Source organism: Gavialis gangeticus, unplaced genomic scaffold (assembly GCF_001723915.1).
Source record: "Gavialis gangeticus isolate Ggan-Ray unplaced genomic scaffold, GavGan_comp1, whole genome shotgun sequence".
NCBI lineage: Eukaryota > Metazoa > Chordata > Crocodylia > Gavialidae > Gavialis > Gavialis gangeticus.
Window position 1 is genome coordinate 10,314,071 of NW_017729032.1, and position 17,311 is coordinate 10,331,381.

Below are 17,311 nucleotides of genomic sequence, written 5' to 3' on the forward strand. Positions count from 1 at the left end.
CAAAGAAGCACTAGTCTCATCCTGGTATTTATTGGTAAGCTCCATCTTTGTTAACATTTTATCTTTTTGAGAAGATAGTATGCTAAACGGGATCAACCAATTTCTCTGAATCTAATTCTGTTTTATTGTTTCATTTTGAACAAAGAAAATGTTTCTTCTCCCCCACCTTTCTTTACTCTGTAACATTTATCAGAAATCCAAAAAGTAGGTGCTCTAATGATGGTGTTGGGGACTTTTCTAAAGGAAAGGAAGGATTTTGCTCTGAAGTTATCTTAGTGCATGCATTGTAATGTGTACAACAATAATGCTATGTAAACAGAAACTGAAGATCTGGCTAGTGACTAAGTCATCCTGCAACCTGATTTCTTCACAGCTTTAATTTTAAAGGGTCACTAGCCACTTTTAGGAACTGGCTACTCAATATAACAACAAATTGGAATCAATGAAGAAAAACCCATAGATTTTCTTGTATTTTAGATCAAGTGTCATTGATTCTGTTGTATTGTGGATTAAGTCCCCTTTGCTCAGCAATCACTTTTTGGAAGAAAAGTGATTACTTTGTTCAGAAAACTCTGGATTTGTATTTATTTGGTAGGCATAATGGGTTTTACCTCCTGTTACGCTGCACTGTGTTGTTACCTGTCAGTTCTGTGATCCTGGGGAACCCTGGCACAGTACCCAGCCTGTCTGGTGCATGAAAGACTTACACATACTCTGCACCAATGTAAATGCTTGCATAGAATGCAGGATAATGAAGAATCAGGCTAATTGGCACTGAAGAAACTACTGTAGGTCCACTGTTGGGAGTTATATTTGTTTCCCCTGAAACAATTAAAAACATTTTAACCTGTACAACTGGGGGCTTTTAAAACTAAAAAACTGCAAAAAAAGACAAACAAACGTATTCCCTCAACACATTTTTAACAGGAGATATGGAAAGAGAATTTTAAAAGGGGAAAAAATCCCCTTTGCTCTCTGATGGATCTCTACAGTCTTGGATTTATGAATGGTATATAATAGGATTTATCTTAGAAACACTCAATTAACCTTCCACAGTAACAGCAGTCAAATGGGTTGTTTTGATTTCATAGAAGCTTTTTCTGAAAATTAAGAATTTGGGATGGGAAAAGGGACTTGTTCCACTGTAACGAAGAAAGATAAGCCTGAATAAGCAGAATGGTACTTGGATGGCATTATTTGGATTTTTATTTAATTTATTTGTTAGGTTTTTTTTGGTAGCCAGTATTAGAGAGAAAAAAACATACTCTCATTCTGGAGTCATCAAGATGGTAGCCACTGATTTTTCTAGGTTTCCTAAATTCACTGCTGATGAACCAGGATGAATGGCAGAAATCACAGCAACTATACCAGCAACATTACTAATTTGATTCCATGTTTCAAGTCTTTTCTCTTCCCATCTCCTTTTGCATCTCTTAGCATTCTGCCCATGAATGACTCATGCTTCCTGAGGCTGGGCGGGCACAGCGACCCCACGCAGGTGACGGTGGTAGTGTCGGCATTGGGGCGCAGTGGGGACTGCCCGCAGGCGGCCACGGTGACATCAGCTCCGAGGGCAGGCCGAGTGGGGACCACCTGTGTGCAGCTGTGGTGGTGTTGGCGGCGGGGCTGGGGTTGCGAGCGGCAACCACCTGCAGACACCAGCGGGAGCTTCAGCAGTGGCCAATCTCAGGGGGGGCATGTGCCCCTCCTACGCATCATCTGTAAGTCTGCTTAAGTGTACAAAGAACCACTTCTTTCTCCCTTGCTGCCCTACAAAGAAATGCTGACCAGGTTTAGGTATCCATATTTCTGACAGTCTTGAAAGCATTCTTTTGCAAGTAGGTCAATAAACTTTAGGCACATGCACTCTTTCCCACCAAATGAAAACGATGTACACACATACACATGTACAATCAACAAGACAGATGACTACTTTCATTTCATCACTTGCTTTTGCTTTCCCATACCTCCTTTATTTATACTTCACTGAGTTGAAGGGTTTGCAAAGCTTTCTACAATGTGCTCTATAACTTAAGAAGGAGACAATATCTTTGCATCCATCTCCCTCCCAATAATGATTACATAGACTACCACTCCCATCATATGTGATCCTATAATGTCCATACAACAACTACAACGACAGCTTTCCTTTGGGAATTAGTATGAGTGAAGTATTTAATATATTTTCCAGTATCTAGATACAATATGGTATTTGAGGGGATTTCAGTTTTCTTCAGTGACATTCAGCAAGGCAAAAATGAGGAGCATGGTTAACCTGCAACCGGGCACCATTCCTGGGGGCTCCAGTTCTTCCCATTAGAAATAATGAGAGCTCTCACTTTTAGATCAATTCTATGGATGAAATTGCTGAGGACAGACTACTTGTAACTAGCATGGTAGCAGAGTTGCAGCAGAGGGAAACTCATTTTGTTTGATGAGTTCGATAAGTTTCATTTTCCTCGCTGCCAGTTCAGTTCTTGACCTTACCAGAGAAACTATCATGAAAGGTACTGACCAATGTTCATATTTATGGCATTCTCAGAACCACATGAGACCAAAACTGATTTTACAAAGGCAACCAAATAGACATCATAGATCATAAAAACTGTGAGTAATATGCAAGTAGCACATTTACCCATTACTTGTCCCCTTAAATTCAACACGATTAAATAAGATACATATAGTTAATTTAGAAACTGAGTTAAAGCTAATGTCTTAAGGGAAAATGATCTCGGTACTGTCAGTTCTCAAGAGGGTAAGATTAGATGAATAGATTTTAAAGTCCATTTGATTAAGTACTCCATTGGGCTCAACCGCCATCCCCTAGGTGGAATCCAGCCTGTGGGGCCATGCCATCTGGCTCATGGGGCTCCCTATGGGTCTGGAAATTTGGCAGTGGTGGCAAGATTAATTGCCACTGCGACAGCTCCCCCTGCTATGCTGATACACGGGGCTGGGCTGGCATATGGGGTCACTCTCTGGTTGGATCTGGCATGCAAGGTCACTCCACAGCTGGATGTGGTATTTGGGGTCATTTTACAGCTAGATCTGGCCCACAAATGGACTCTGCCCATAGAATCCAGCCAGTGGACCAGCTCCACACTGCTCATTTGACTGGAAGGCCGAGCACTATTGATGTAGTCTAATTTTCTACAAAACAGAAGTCCTTAGAATATAATTCAGCTACTCCTGAACAAAATGCTGCAACATATATATGTTGGCTAAAACTTACTTTCCAGAAAGCCATATGGTCCTGATCTGAGAACATCAGGACATCTAAGGCTTCACATGGTTGTTTGTTCCAATGGCTGATCACTCCCACTGTTAAAAATGTATACCTTATTTCTAATATGGATTTGCCTGGATCTAACTTCCAGCTGTTGCCGCTGGTTCTGACTTTCTATGATAAATCCCTTTAGTGCCTGGTGTTCTCCCTCTACGAAGGTACTTATACCACTGTAATCAAGTTACCTCTTGATATTGTTTTTGATAAGCTAAACAGATTGAACTCTTTAAGTCTCTTGCTGAACGGCATTGTTTCTTCTTTTTGAATACTTTTTTGTAGCTCTTGTTTGCACTTGATCCCATTACCAGATGAGCAAACATCATCTTTGGAATAAAGTTTAAACTTTGCACTAAATGAAGTAGAAAAACAGAGTTTACAAGTACCTCCTTTTGCTGGGTATAACTCCCATTTCCTCGCTGTCTCCTTCCAGCGTGACCCTCCTCGCCTGCCACCACTCATCATCAGAAGCGTTGATAACATGGAGGATGTCTCCATATTTAAAACTGAGTCCTTGACTTGGGAGGCCACTGTCTTTGCTCTTGTCATAGTCAAACATGGCTCTGTGAAGGAAAAGAAGGATATGAGAATAGGTGATTAGACCAATCTTGACAGCAGTTACTTGTGAACAGCTTCTTGTATTTTAAGCTTCTCTTACTTCTTGCAAAGGGGATTGATCTTAAACTGTCTGAAGAAATATTAAAGCTTCTTTCCACAGGGCAGTTAATCATTGTAACAATAGAACATATTACTCATAAAAACAGCCTCTCTCTAAATGAAGCTGCTAAGTACCTCACTGTTTTATTTCACAAATGTTTGTGTTTAATCAGCATTTCAGAGTATAGCTGATAAAATACACATGGTACCAGGAATTTTACAAAAAACTCCCTCTCACTTCTAATATTTGGCTTTAATACCTATGGGAATTTGTGATTGTAACAGTTGTCCCCTACTTATCTTCTTATGAAAAGTGCAACTTTCATTAAGCTCTGATACCATGGTAATAATGGGTGCAAATATTACATCTCAGCAAAAGAGAAGAGAATTATATTAGTATACAGTAAGGTCAGGCTTTGCTTTTTTTGAAGTCACTGGGAGGTTGCCACTGTGAAACCAGACTTGTGTATGTCTGTCTATGCTGCAATCCAGAGGAGCAACGGCAGCTCATATACACAAATCTAATTAGATAGGTCAGGTACTGAGAGCAGTGTAGCATGGCAATACAAAGCAGGCTAGCCACTGACTATTTACCCAGGGTCCTAGATGACTTTTGCAGTCCATGCCAAACCTTCTACCTCTGGCAGCGACACCCTTATGGGTGCATAACCAGCTAGTTAAAACTAGCTCAGATACAGCTACCCAGACAGCAATCACACCTGCAGCCTGCAATGCAGGCACATCTTCTCTTCCCTGGGGCCAGATCCTGATGCTAAGTTTGTGTTCATTAGCAATGGGCTCTGGGTGAGCGTGCAGTATAAATCCACTGTTGAATCTACACCTCAGCTGTTTTCCAGTGGACTACACACAAGAAGGATTTCTCCTACGAAAATACAATTTAAAGAACACAATATACTGCAACAGATGTTTCTTGTCTTGCGGGGAGGAAAAGGAGAACACAATTTCTAAGTGCAGCATTCCTGGCCTGACAAGAGCTCCCAAGAGGCATGTAATAATTTTTATTCCCTTATTGTCAGAAGCAAAGACTTGGAAGTCTTTATTGGTAAGCATTTGTAGAAAAAGGATGTATTCAGAGTTGTACATCTAAAACAACAACTGTTTTAAAGCTGTAAGCATTCACTGTGGGTGAAATTGTGTGAGGAGAAAGAATATACTCTTAGGCCACGTCCCCATGAACGGAAATGCTCAGTTCGCAGTGCCTCAAAATGCATGCAGCACATGTTAATGTGTTCAGCATGCTGCCCATTTGCAGCACAGGGGAAAATTAGATATTGGGATATCCCAGTATCTTAAAAAAATGCACCAGAAATAAGCAGGATGGCATACATGGCAGCAGTGTGCACCACCCGAAACCATAGCCTGGGCAGTCGGAGCTGCACTCTGGCTTCTGACCAGGCTCCGTGTGCCCAGATCACTGCTGCTGCAGCTCCAGCTCCAGCAGGCACATGGGTAAGGCTGCTGGGGCCAGGTGCTGTCCCCAGCCTCCCCTACCCAACCCGGGGCAACTGTGTGTCACTGTGTGCATGCAGGGGCATGCCTGGGGATAAGTAGCAGCAGCACAGATATGTGTCACTGCTATTTGTCCCTGGGGAAATGCATGTGTGCACTTATGAGGACATGGCCTTTTTGTCTTCTCCTACGGAGATTATAGTGGTGGATGGCAAGGACAGGAAATACCAAAAATGGCTTTTGCACCCAGCGACACCATTCAGTCCTCTGAGGGTAACAACTATAAAAGAAAGTCAGTTTCTGGCCTAACTTTATGTATGTGTTCAAGTCCACCAGCGCAGCTAATGCTTGCACGTTGTTCTGGTGAAAACAAACACCCACTTTAGAAGTGGAAACTGTTCAAAAGTTTAGCTGCCCTCAGTGATGAAGTGCATTATTAAAAATCATTATCAGTCACAGGTCATCTGCTACTCTCTAACAAACTCATGAGCACAAGGCATGTCAGTCTACATGCTCATAGCTACGAAACTAGCTGAGTCTATTTTACCTTGACAGATCAATGAAAACCCATTTCACTCTATTTAAAATTGATAAGGTGTTGGCAGTTGGCTTCATGAGATGAATAATCAGGAAGCAAGACTCTGATTTTTTGAGAGAACAGACCTGTCCTAAACAAAAGTGTTTTCTGAAGGAGTCCATTAAGCAATAATGCACCTTAATATAAAAGACTTTACGAGCCCCATAACTGTGAAATCTGGGGTGAATATAGTAGGTCCTAAATCTATCTACAGTCAATTTGCTCCAAACAAGACACATTATCTTGTGAAGCAAAGAGTGAACAAGACACTTGCACTACAGAAGTGTAATGTGTGAAAGCGGGAGGTGTGGAAATGGTCCACGTTTTGAAACTTCTGAAGTATGTTGCCAAAGCCAAATAATGAAAGGATAGTAATTGTATTTCTGAACAAATGCTGAAGTCCTGTGATCTCCTATGTTAACCTAAAACCACAGATTAGCAGGCTGGTTGATGCTAATGATGGATGCAGACGGTAATGTTTACCATTGGTTTACAGTGATTGGAGCTGTGCGCCACACAAATTAAAATGAATTTAGAGATCTGAAAACAAGCGGATTATCAAGCACTCATTTTATTGACTGAAAGAGTGAAGGCTACTGTGCACTGTAAATGGTGATTAGCACAGGAAAATTATGCAATTTGAACTGATTTGAATCTTTCCTCCTTTCCAAACACTCCAGATGAACTCAGACTGGAGCTCTCCCTATAGCTCCGATGGCACTGAAGTCTTGGTGGGACCTCAAAGAAAACCCTTTCGGTGTAAGTCAACAGTTTGCTATTGATTCTGCAAATAATTATCCACATTCGCTACTGACCTCATATGAAGAGATGGGACGTATGGGCTAGGGACAGACATTACACATAAACTGGTATAAGTGATTGGAAATGGGTTTAAACCTGTAACTGAACAGAAGTTCAGTGCATATTGACCAGTTTCAAAATGCCTGAAACTAGTTTAAGATAAACCTGGATGGATGCAGTATAAAACTTAACTGATTTAGGTTAAATCAGTGTATGGAAGTTCTGTCCCAAATCCCCTCTTGACTCAAGTTACTTTGCTGTCATCCAGCATCCCAGGATGCTTTGCACCTCCCCATTAGCCCCCTCTAGCAAGGTGGGTAGGCTTCAGCAGAGCCTGGCTGACCCACCCCCCAGGCTGTCACAGAGCTGAGGCAGCAAAGGCCCTGCACCCCAGCCCAGATGGCAGGGGGCACAGGGGGCCAGAGAGGGGGAAATGGAGCCCCCTGCCCTGGCTCCTCCATGCGGGGTCCACACAGTGTGAGGGGTCCCTGTGCCAGGGACTTTTCCCACTGCAGTCTGGATGTCTTCCCCCTGCAACCCAGCTGGGCAATCACCCCAGCCCCATCCCTGTGCCAGACCTAGCCTCTCAGCCATGGTGGGCAGGGTAGGAGGGAACAGCGCCCCCCTCCTCCAGCCACAACCCCCCAGCTGGTGTCTATATACCACAGGGGCATCCCTGCTCTTGCCTCCTGTGACTGAGAAGCCAGGTCCAATGCAAGGTTTGGGCTGGGGCAACCATCCAGCTGGGTTGCAGGGAGGAAAGCTGGGCTACGGGGGCCCTCCATATTGTGCAGAGCCCAGTTGGGAGGCCATGGCCAGGTTGGGGAGGACTCTGTCCCCCCCACCCCTGCCCCCCGGGCTGCCATGGCTACCAGCTCTAGAAGCCTAGGGCTCAGCGCAGGGGAGGGTCTGCAGTGACAGCAGGGGGTGTGGGCATGTGCTTGACAGCCAATCAGGGATGGCCGTACTCGGCTGGGCTCAGCTGCCAGGCTAGGAGGTGTGTGGGTGTGCCACCCTGCCATCTGGCCTGGCCCATGCAGATATTTATCTGCTCCCCTGCACACCCCCCACCCAGGTGAATACATGTTATGTTTGCTCACAATCCAATTTCACAGCTTGGAGCAACCCACAAAAGTTGGATCAATTCTGTCTCAGACTTTTTGAATGTCTATACTTAGCTATGGTGTCTCCAGTGGGATTAGCTATGGGTGTACAAGTATGCACATACTTTAGGATTTGTGCAATTGAGGCCTATTTTACATTAATTATTTATATGGATGGATGGATACCAATCATAGACCAACAACCTGCTGTGCTCTGAGCTGTACAAACACAGAACAAACAGACGGTGCTGCATTCGAAGTATATTATCTGAATATGATTAAACTCTTTAGGATCAGGGACTTCTTTATGTCTATACAATGCATGACAATTTTTAGTACTCTGTAAACAAGGCACACATCCAGTTAATAAAGAATACTGTATTTGGCATATCATCTTTATACAAATGTATTCCCAAATGATATGGGGCTTTAAAAAGTAGCAGAAAAAGATGGATACTTAAAGGCTCAGGGGAAGAGATGTTTTAGATAAGATTTGCAATGCAAAGCAATCAAGGAAAAAGCTGTGAGGTCCAGGAGGAGTCTGCAAAACCAGACTGGTGGAGAAGAAGACTCTTACAGGATTTCAACAGATTCTTATGATTGGTTTGGCATTAGTAAAGCCCTGTGATGTTCTTCTGCACTGGATCTGACACTTATGTGCACCCTTCGGGAGAAATGTTTGCTGACAAACAGAGGACTGGACCCAATGGCCTGGGAGGTCCTTTCCTAGGAAGTGAGAGTGGGAAATGTGACAATTGGTAAGGAGAGTTTTGCCATCATTAACAAGATAATCATGGGCAAAGGAGTATTGCTTCTTTTCAATTTTTCTATTATTTATGTAGCAGCCCTTCAATAATGCAAATCTAATGTAATTCAGAGTGTAACCATGCAGCTTCAGACATTTTTTGCCAAAAACAATTGTAGTAATTTTCTACTTTTTTCTTTCCAGTCTTCCAGACTGTATCTTTAATTTTCATTTGCCCCTGTCCAATTGCAAGCCCTGCCTAGAGTCAATGAGTTCAGGTACCTGCACCCTGTCACATGTAATTTTCTACTTGATGATGTCAAATGTGACTTTCCACCCCGCTCTTGTTTGTACTCAGAGTCTGATTGTAATATAGAGAATATGCTTAAATAAAAACCAAGAAAAAAATACAGCAGCATCTGTTGAGCATCACCAGAGTGGCATAAAATACAGATATTTTTATCTTCCTGTCCTACAGCTGAAAATTCTTTTTACTTGGTAAAGGAGGGAACAGACTGAGAGTTGAGATGCAGCTTTTTTCATTGGCCATTATTAAATGGTCTTTATCTCTATTAAGGAATGAAAGGCCAGGGAAGTCCAAGTGAATCAGCTAAACACTGAGCAGTCATAGGATTTTACCCAGCAAGGATGGAGGCTTCCAGCTGTGAGCACAGTGATTATCAGCATTTTGCAAGATACTCTGGACTAATGAACATAGCAGCAAGTGCTAGATAGACAGTTGGAAGCATGTGCCCCAGGCTATGCCATGGGAAAGATTTTGAGGGAAGGCTGATGATAAGTAAACCCTATTGGAAAACTGAGTGTCGAGAAGAGGGGACCGGAGCAGCAGAACCTAGTAGAGCTTTGTTCTCCTACAAGGCAGGGGTGATGCGTAGGGGGTGCACATGGGTGCACGTGCACCCCCTGTGCGTGGTGGTACACCCCCTGCAAAAAGGCGCTGCCAACGCTGCTGGCAGTATCTGCGGGTGGCCGCTAATCACCCCTGGCCACCGCTCATGACCCCCACCCCCCGCCTCCAACAGTGCCAGAGACATCAATGCCGCCGGGCTCCTGCTGCTGCCACCACGCTCTTGCCACTGCTGGCACAGCCATGCCCCTCCAGCCGCCGGGGGCACACGCTGTTCATGCTACAAGGTGCATCTCATGCCATGTTAAGACATAAAAATTCTTTCCTTTCAGTTACAGACAATGAGTTCCCCTGTCCACAGGAGGTCTAACAAATTTTTTAGACACCGATGCCTTGTCAAACACAGGAACCACCGCAAAATGCTGCTCCAAAGATGTGACATCAGTGCTGTGTGTAGATGAAACGGGGGCCCTAAATTGAAGCAGTGGGTTTTAAAAAACACTGTTTCAGTTTAGGGTTGATTAAACCCCCTTGTCTTGCACACACCCTGCTGACTTACTTGCCTCCCCGGTGGGGAGGGGAGGGTGAGCTGCTGGCAGGCGGAGCGGTCCCTGGGTTTGGGGGAGAAGGGGCTGGTGCTTCCCTTCACAGTAGCGGTGCCCCCTCTCCCCCAAGGTGGCACCTGCGCACAGGCACCCGGCTTGGGCAGTCTTGGGGGGCACTGCAGCTGCGGAGGGAAGCACCAGGCTCCCGTGCAGCTCAGGCAGGCAGACAGACTCCAGGGAGGAAAGAAAAAAAGATCAGGCTCGCTGTTTTTCTTGGGCAGAGGCTGATTTCTCAGGCTGCTGCCAGGCTGCCTGCAGGGCTTCCTGCAGAGTCATGAAGCTGCACAGAGCCCGGTGCTTTGCTCCGCAGCTGTAGGGGCAGCAAACTAAAACTCCCTGAAGGAGTTTTAGTTTGCTGAGCCCCAAGTCATTTAAGGCGCATTACATCTCCGAATTTCCTACAGCGGCTGGAATTAATGTGCAATATGCCACTGAGGCGTGCAAACACCGACACCATTAAAGTGGTGCAAAAACATTTAGCCCTCTTTAAAGTGTCGTGCACACACCTCTCATTTCTTCTACAATTATTCAGAACAGAATTTGGTCCCAAGGATTAAAGACACAAAAGCCCAACATGTTGAATGTCTTTCCCTGTCCAACACAAGAATTTGCCCCATGTTGTAAGGTATATTCACTCTACTTCGGTTTTTTTAAAAGCGAGATTTTAGAGCTTGAAGATGGTGCTGTACTAGCAGCCTTGGGTATTAAAGTCCTCTGTTTTTATCCAACATTATGGATAAGGTAGGGCAAAAAAAGCAGGTGCTTCAGACTTCAGATTCCAAAACCTATAGAAAAAACTGCCCCTCATCTTTTTGGTTAATTGGCTGTCTTCCCTGTATAAGTTTTCAGATATATCTAGGACAAAACTAAAGAGATCTCCTGGGCCTTCCCTGCTGTAGGCGAGACTCTTGTCTCCTATCAGCTGGTACAGTCTGTCTTGAACTGGAACAATTTAAGAACCAAAGTGTTCAGTTCTATAGGAAAATAATTTTAATTGTTTCACAGGCACCATACATTCACATAAATTAATCCTTTATTCTGCACCCTCATGCAGTTTCTGTTTATATTGTTCCAAATAACAGTTTGCACAAAGAAAAACTCAGCTGTCTGCTTAGATCTATGCTAAGACATACAGTGATTTCTGCATGAACAGAGAACAGAGCATTGGCCTAGGAGTCAGACCACCAACATTTTTAGTTGACTCTGCCACTTACTAACTACAGACAAGGCAGGACCTGTCTCCTTTTCTCATCAGTTGAATAGTAATAATAATGGGGGAGCCATTTGAAAAACCATAAAATAGCTGTGGGCCCTCACCTCTATGTGTGCTTTTGAACATCTCGGTTCCCATTTAGTCATACCACAGGGTATTGGGGAACAAACTGAATATTTGTGCAACACTTTGAAAATGAACTAGGCTATTTAAGGCCCAAGTATTGCTCCCGTGTTAGCTAAAGTGAACACATTTGTTTTTAGAGTATTAGGAGCTGAAAGTCTTCTATCTGTGAAACACTGTCCAGTCAAAGAATTTAAGTCTGAAGCAGTGGATATTTAGAGGACACTGAATATTACAAACACTGAAGACCATCTCAGTAAGCAAATTGTTTCTCTGACATTATTCCAAATGTCAAAAATGATCACTGTGCTAGGCTGATCCCCGAAGTAATTTTGATAGAACCTGAAAGGTTTTATTTTTTCAGTTGGATGCTTCTTCATCATTTTTAGGAACTTTATATTAGGTTAGAACAGCACAGATGCATTTTAAATACCATAAAAAGTCATCACTGCTCAAAAACTATTTAGAATGAAAATACAGCCAGTACCAAGTTGAAATAAAGTGCCCAATATGCAATGCAAAGTTATCTACAGAACAGTGGCTTGCATTAAAATTGAGACATTTTAAAACTGTACTAAATAAAACATACCTATGTATTTCCAAATATGAATATCAATGCATGACCAACTTCACTCTCTAAAGTTACTCACTTTTGCAGATAATGGAGTAAAAATATGACCAATAAGTGAAGAAATTAGCTTGAAAGGAAAAGTGTAGGGGAACAACAAATCTATTTATGGTACAATTCCCCTCCTTGCACCAAGTACTTTACAATCCTTTGAAATAGGGCAGTTCTACCACCTTGTTTACAGAGGGAAAACTGAAGCAGAGGGAAACTAAATCAGTATTTGGCAATATTTTTTAATGGTGGACCAGAATGAAGCCAGCTTGGGTCTTCCATCACTTCTCCACTGCTGCCAGAACACCACCAAAACCCCCAGCTCTGCAGGCCAGAACAAGTCCATGGGCTGTAGGTTGCTGACCCCTGAAATAAATGATTCACTCAAAATCACTCAAAGTCTTTGACAAAAGTGACTCGACTCTCATCTGTAAAGTCATGCAGTAGAACGCTAATGACTGTAACCAAATTTCTAGTGGAATTTTTTCCAAAAGGTAGACTGATACAGATCTGTCCCAAAAACATAACTTGGGGTTTCCAGAGCTTAATTTTTCTTAAACAGTCCAGAGAAGTATCAAACCCATGTTCACTGGATAAAAGGCACATTTTTTCACCGCTGTACCCCATACATTATTTCTGAGATGGTAACCTAAACGCACAAAGCTACATATCGTGTGACTGTGTTATTTGAGTCTTCAAAGTTATTTTTTATTTTGGGAACTTCATCTAATCCAAAGAGCTTGATCAAGGCAGGACCTTCCCTGCTTAAACCAGACAAATGTTTGTTTAACTAACTCTTAAAAACTTCCCAGTTGGCTTTTAGCCTTCTTTACCACAATTTTACACTACTGACATACATTTAGAATGTGATGCACTGTATTTCCTGCAGTCCTACAGCCTAACTAGTCATTCCCTCTTGTGTACTGGCTGTTGAATTGCTCTTTCCTACATGCAGTACTTTGCACTTGTCCATAAAGAATTTAATTCTATTTATTTCAGACGAGTTTCCCAATTTGCCAGGTCAGGTTAAATCCTAATCCTACCCTCTGAAGTACCTGCTGTCCCACTCACCTTGGTCTCATTTGCACATTTACTAAACATGCACTCAGTTGCATCCTCCAAGTCATTACTGAAGATACTGAAAATATCAGACCCAGCACAGACCCCTGGGGAATCCCACTTGGTACTTTGAGCCACTGATAATTACTTTTTCACTGTCATTATCCAACCAATTACGTAGCCCTCTTACAGCAGTTATATCTAGGCAATATTTCCTTAGCTTGCTTATAAGATCCCAAGGATGAGAACCCACATGTGAATAGTTTTCCAATACACTCTTCCTTCCACTTAAACTATAACAGTAAAACTTAGCAGGCCAGATCCTCAATTGGTGTAAATCAGTATAACTCTTCTGAAATCAGTGCAGCTATGTTCATTGACATTAGCTGAGGATCAGGCCATGATCATTCTCAGACACAAAATCATACGGTTTTAGGATAAGAAACATAAATATTATCCCCCGCCCCTCTTGAAGAAGCACAGGGCGATTACATGATCTCTTCAACATTTATGTAATAATTCAATAGCAGTGCTTTCTGAACTCTGGGCACATCTACAGGTGCTATTAATTCAAAGTAGGCTTACTGCACAGTAAAAAGACTGTGCAGTAAGCCTCCTGGGGGAGCACGTCTACACGTGCTCCCTCTTGGGAGCAGATTTGCTTCCAATGGGATTTGCTCCCACCTTGCTCTGCCCCCAGGGGCTGGCAGGGAGCATGGGGCCAAGAGACAGCTATGTCCTGGCTCCATACACATCGGGAAGGGTGCTGGTGTAAACAAGGCAGAAGAGCTGCCGTGCACAGCTCTCCCACCCTGTGCACATGGGGTCAAGCCCTGTGCCCAGCGGGGCTTTCCCAGACAGCCTGGGGCTGTCTGGAAACTGCCCTGTTCTGGGGCAGGTCCCAGCCAGCTCCAAGCTGGGCAGAGAACTCTTCTTGTGCAAGGATCTCCTGGCCCCAACTCTCCAATTAGAGCAGGGGCTGGGACATTGCTCCCTGTGCCTCGTAGCTGCCTACTTTCAGGGTGCGCTCTAGCCCTGGACAATTTATCCCTGCCCCATAGTAGCAGGCAGCTTTTGGCCCCAGCTCCCTGATCAGAGTGGGAGCTGGGACATTGCTTCCTAGCTGCAGGAGCTGTCTACTGCCAGAGCAGGCTCTGGGGGCAGGGGGATACTGTCCTGGGCTGGGTCTGTGATCAGGGCCTACCCTGGTAGCAGGCAGCTTCCCAGGGAGGGGATTGTTCTCTTGTTCCCTGCTGTCTGGGCTGACTGGGAGCAATTTGCTCCCGGTCAGCCATTTATATGTGTGCTACTGCACACAGTAACTATGATGCGGTTAGTCTGCTACCTGCATTTGCAAGTAGCAAATTAACCATGCAGTTGACTAACTGACCACACAGTAAATGTCTGCACATGTAGACGGTGATGCTTTACCATGCAGTCAATTAGCCAACTGTGCAGTAAAGCATCTCATGTAGACACTCCCTCTGTCTATTAGATGTACTTTCAGGATGAGTCAGAAAACCCCCACAGGATTATAGAATATTCTAGCTGTGTCAAAAACCCTAGTAAAACCATGACTAGAAGCACCCCGAGCAGCAGACTGTTTACACTGGAGAGTGAGCCATATATCAAATTAAAGTTTCATATATTGGTGTAAAAATAAAGCTTTTCTCTACCCCATCCCAGGTCCTCCTTCTGATCTACACAGTAGCCCTAGGGCTTAATCCTGCATTTACAGGATGCCAATCAGTTGCCACAGCTGTGTAAAGTAGGCAAGGCAGTGACTTGCTGTGGACACAAGTGGGTGTTGACAATTTCTCAGCACATCATAGGAATGGCTCCGATGCTATCAGTGATAGATTTAGGCTTTCATTTCTTACTCAAGGGAGAGGCCAATGTCACATATGTCATAACGTGCTTACAGTGTCTACCTGATGTATATATTGGAGAAGATCCTTATGTGTAAGAATAAATGAACACTGATCTGACATCAGGTCCAAAAAGAGGTCTGTAGCAGAGCACTTTATACGCTTTAGCTTCCCTGGACATCCCATTGCTGACCTCAGGGCAACTGTTCTTAGGCAGCAAACCTTTAAAGATCGACTTGAATGTGAAATTGCACAACAAGAAGTCATCCACAGGCTGAATTGTGTCAAGTATGGTATGGGCAGAATGACTGGCTCCAGCAGTGGTGATGGGGACTGGCAGTGGCAGCTGGAAGGAGCTGCCACTGTGGGGGGCTGCTGGGAAGCAACCCTGGGCACCTGGGGGCAGCAGGACTGGCTGGCTGTGTGCTCCATGGCCCATGCTGCCCCCCACACTTGGGCTGGGTGGGGCTGAGGGACTTGCTGTGGGCTGGATAAAACCCTTTGGCAGGCCAGATCCAGCCCACAGGCCGTATTTTGCCCATTCCAGGTTTACAGTGTAGATACAGTCCAGGCATTTCAAGTACCTTCTTACAAACCCCAGATGCTTCTCCATCCTTATTTCTTTTCCTTCCATGAAATAGCCTTCTGACACACTCCCCCGTGCTGTGAGGGCCAGAGGGAGAGGGAAGGTGATCAGTTCACATCTCTTGCTTGCCATACAGGGGCTGCCTGTCCCACCTCCTTGCACAGAGCTGTCTAGGCTTTGTGCCAGTGACACTCCACCCTTGACCTTAACTGCTGCTGTGTGCCTTCTCCCTCTGCTAGTTCTCAGCCTGGGGAATTGTATCAGAATTGCCACAGAGACAGAGACAGAGACAGAGACAGATCATACTAGAAAAGCCAGCCAGGGGCAAGGACAGCTCTTGCTGTTCTGACCTGCCCCACTTTCAGCCCTGAGAATCTCTCTCCTGCAACACACCCACTCCCCCTGCCAAACCCGGGAACTTTTCTAGCCTCAAGTTTCAGCTCCTAATGAGACATCGTGTCTTCAGTGGGTTTACTTTCATATCCAAGACAGTGGAAAGTCTGCCCTAGTGTAAACCTTTTCTAAGCAGTACGACAAAATCAAACACTCTTTGCTAGATGGATTTCTGCCTTTGATTCTTTTTCATTAATATTTTAGATTTAGCCAGGCTCTTACACACATTTTATTTGCTTAAATTGTTAGCATGACATTAAATGTCTTAAGAGCTCTAAGGACAGTCTTTTCCTCTGAGATATGTGCTTTTAATAGAAAAGCACATAAAAATGATAAAGTAGCAGGGCTCCCCACAGAAATATCCCTTTCTCCTCTCTCTGTACCTCCTATATAGCTCCAGTGGCTTCAATTGACATGCAAAGGTGCATGTTCTGTCATTTCTGTGTCTAACCAAGGTATTTGCCACAATATAATATAAACTTCTGCACACTGCACATTTTGATAGTGATAGGTATTTGGTAATAATTACATTGCAGGATTTGGCTTTGATAGCTTTAAAAAAAAGGTTATGAGTTTATCCCTTCAAATGTATTTTCTTGAGGTCCTGTTCAAATCAGTTCTCATTAAAGAGGGATCCAAATCAATAGCCCAGATCTCAACCAGAATTTTGATTTGGTTCTGAAAAAAGACTTTTCAGGCTTTGAGGCTTGATCCAAAGTTCAGTGAAGGCAATTATGGTGTTGACAGACAAAATAATTAACCTGGGTTAAATTATGTTGGTGGGTCATCTTGGGCTTCACATCTGTTCACTTCTAAACGGGAATAAATGGAGCAAAACTGCTGTAACTTCAAACCTGTTTCATTCAAGTTGAAGTGGTTTAGCTTGCCTGTGCTGGTATAGGAATAGATGGGGTGTGAACATATGTAACAACTGAAATGCTTCCAAGGCTACAAATAGATGTCGTATTTGTCTCGGGATCATACTGATGTACACGTTTGCTGTCCCGCTTCAAGTCCCTCTGAAGTAGGCCAGATAAAATGTACTAAAACTTTTTCCTGGGACATCCTGTTGTACAACTGGTTGGTTATTGCTATTCATTGCAGAGATGAGCCTGTTAGGCTGCATGCTCCACTGTGCACCTACTAGCGCAGAAGCAGTAATGTAGCTTGGAAGTGTAATGTATGTAAATAACTGTGCTGCTCCTGCTTTGATCTGGTTGTAAGGCCATGACCATCAGTCCCACGTCAAATGAGATACTTGTTTACAGCTCACATGAAACACAGTTGGAAAGACTTCATAAAGGAAATGTTTTAGCCACATGTACAGCCCCCTGTACTGTT

At 43.9% G+C, this 17,311-nt stretch overlaps 1 protein-coding gene across 4 annotated transcripts in view; it reads right to left on the minus strand.

Moving 5' to 3' along the window:
* DLG2 (discs large MAGUK scaffold protein 2) overlaps nucleotides 1-17,311 on the minus strand; it is a 2,095,445-nt gene that overhangs the window by 107,479 nt on the left and 1,970,655 nt on the right. For all 4 annotated transcript variants that reach the window (XM_019524161.1, XM_019524158.1, XM_019524160.1 and 1 more), the window contains one exon: nucleotides 3,670-3,846. In XM_019524161.1, coding sequence (XP_019379706.1) covers nucleotides 3,670-3,846 — 177 coding nt within the window. The remainder of the gene's footprint in view (nucleotides 1-3,669; nucleotides 3,847-17,311) is intronic.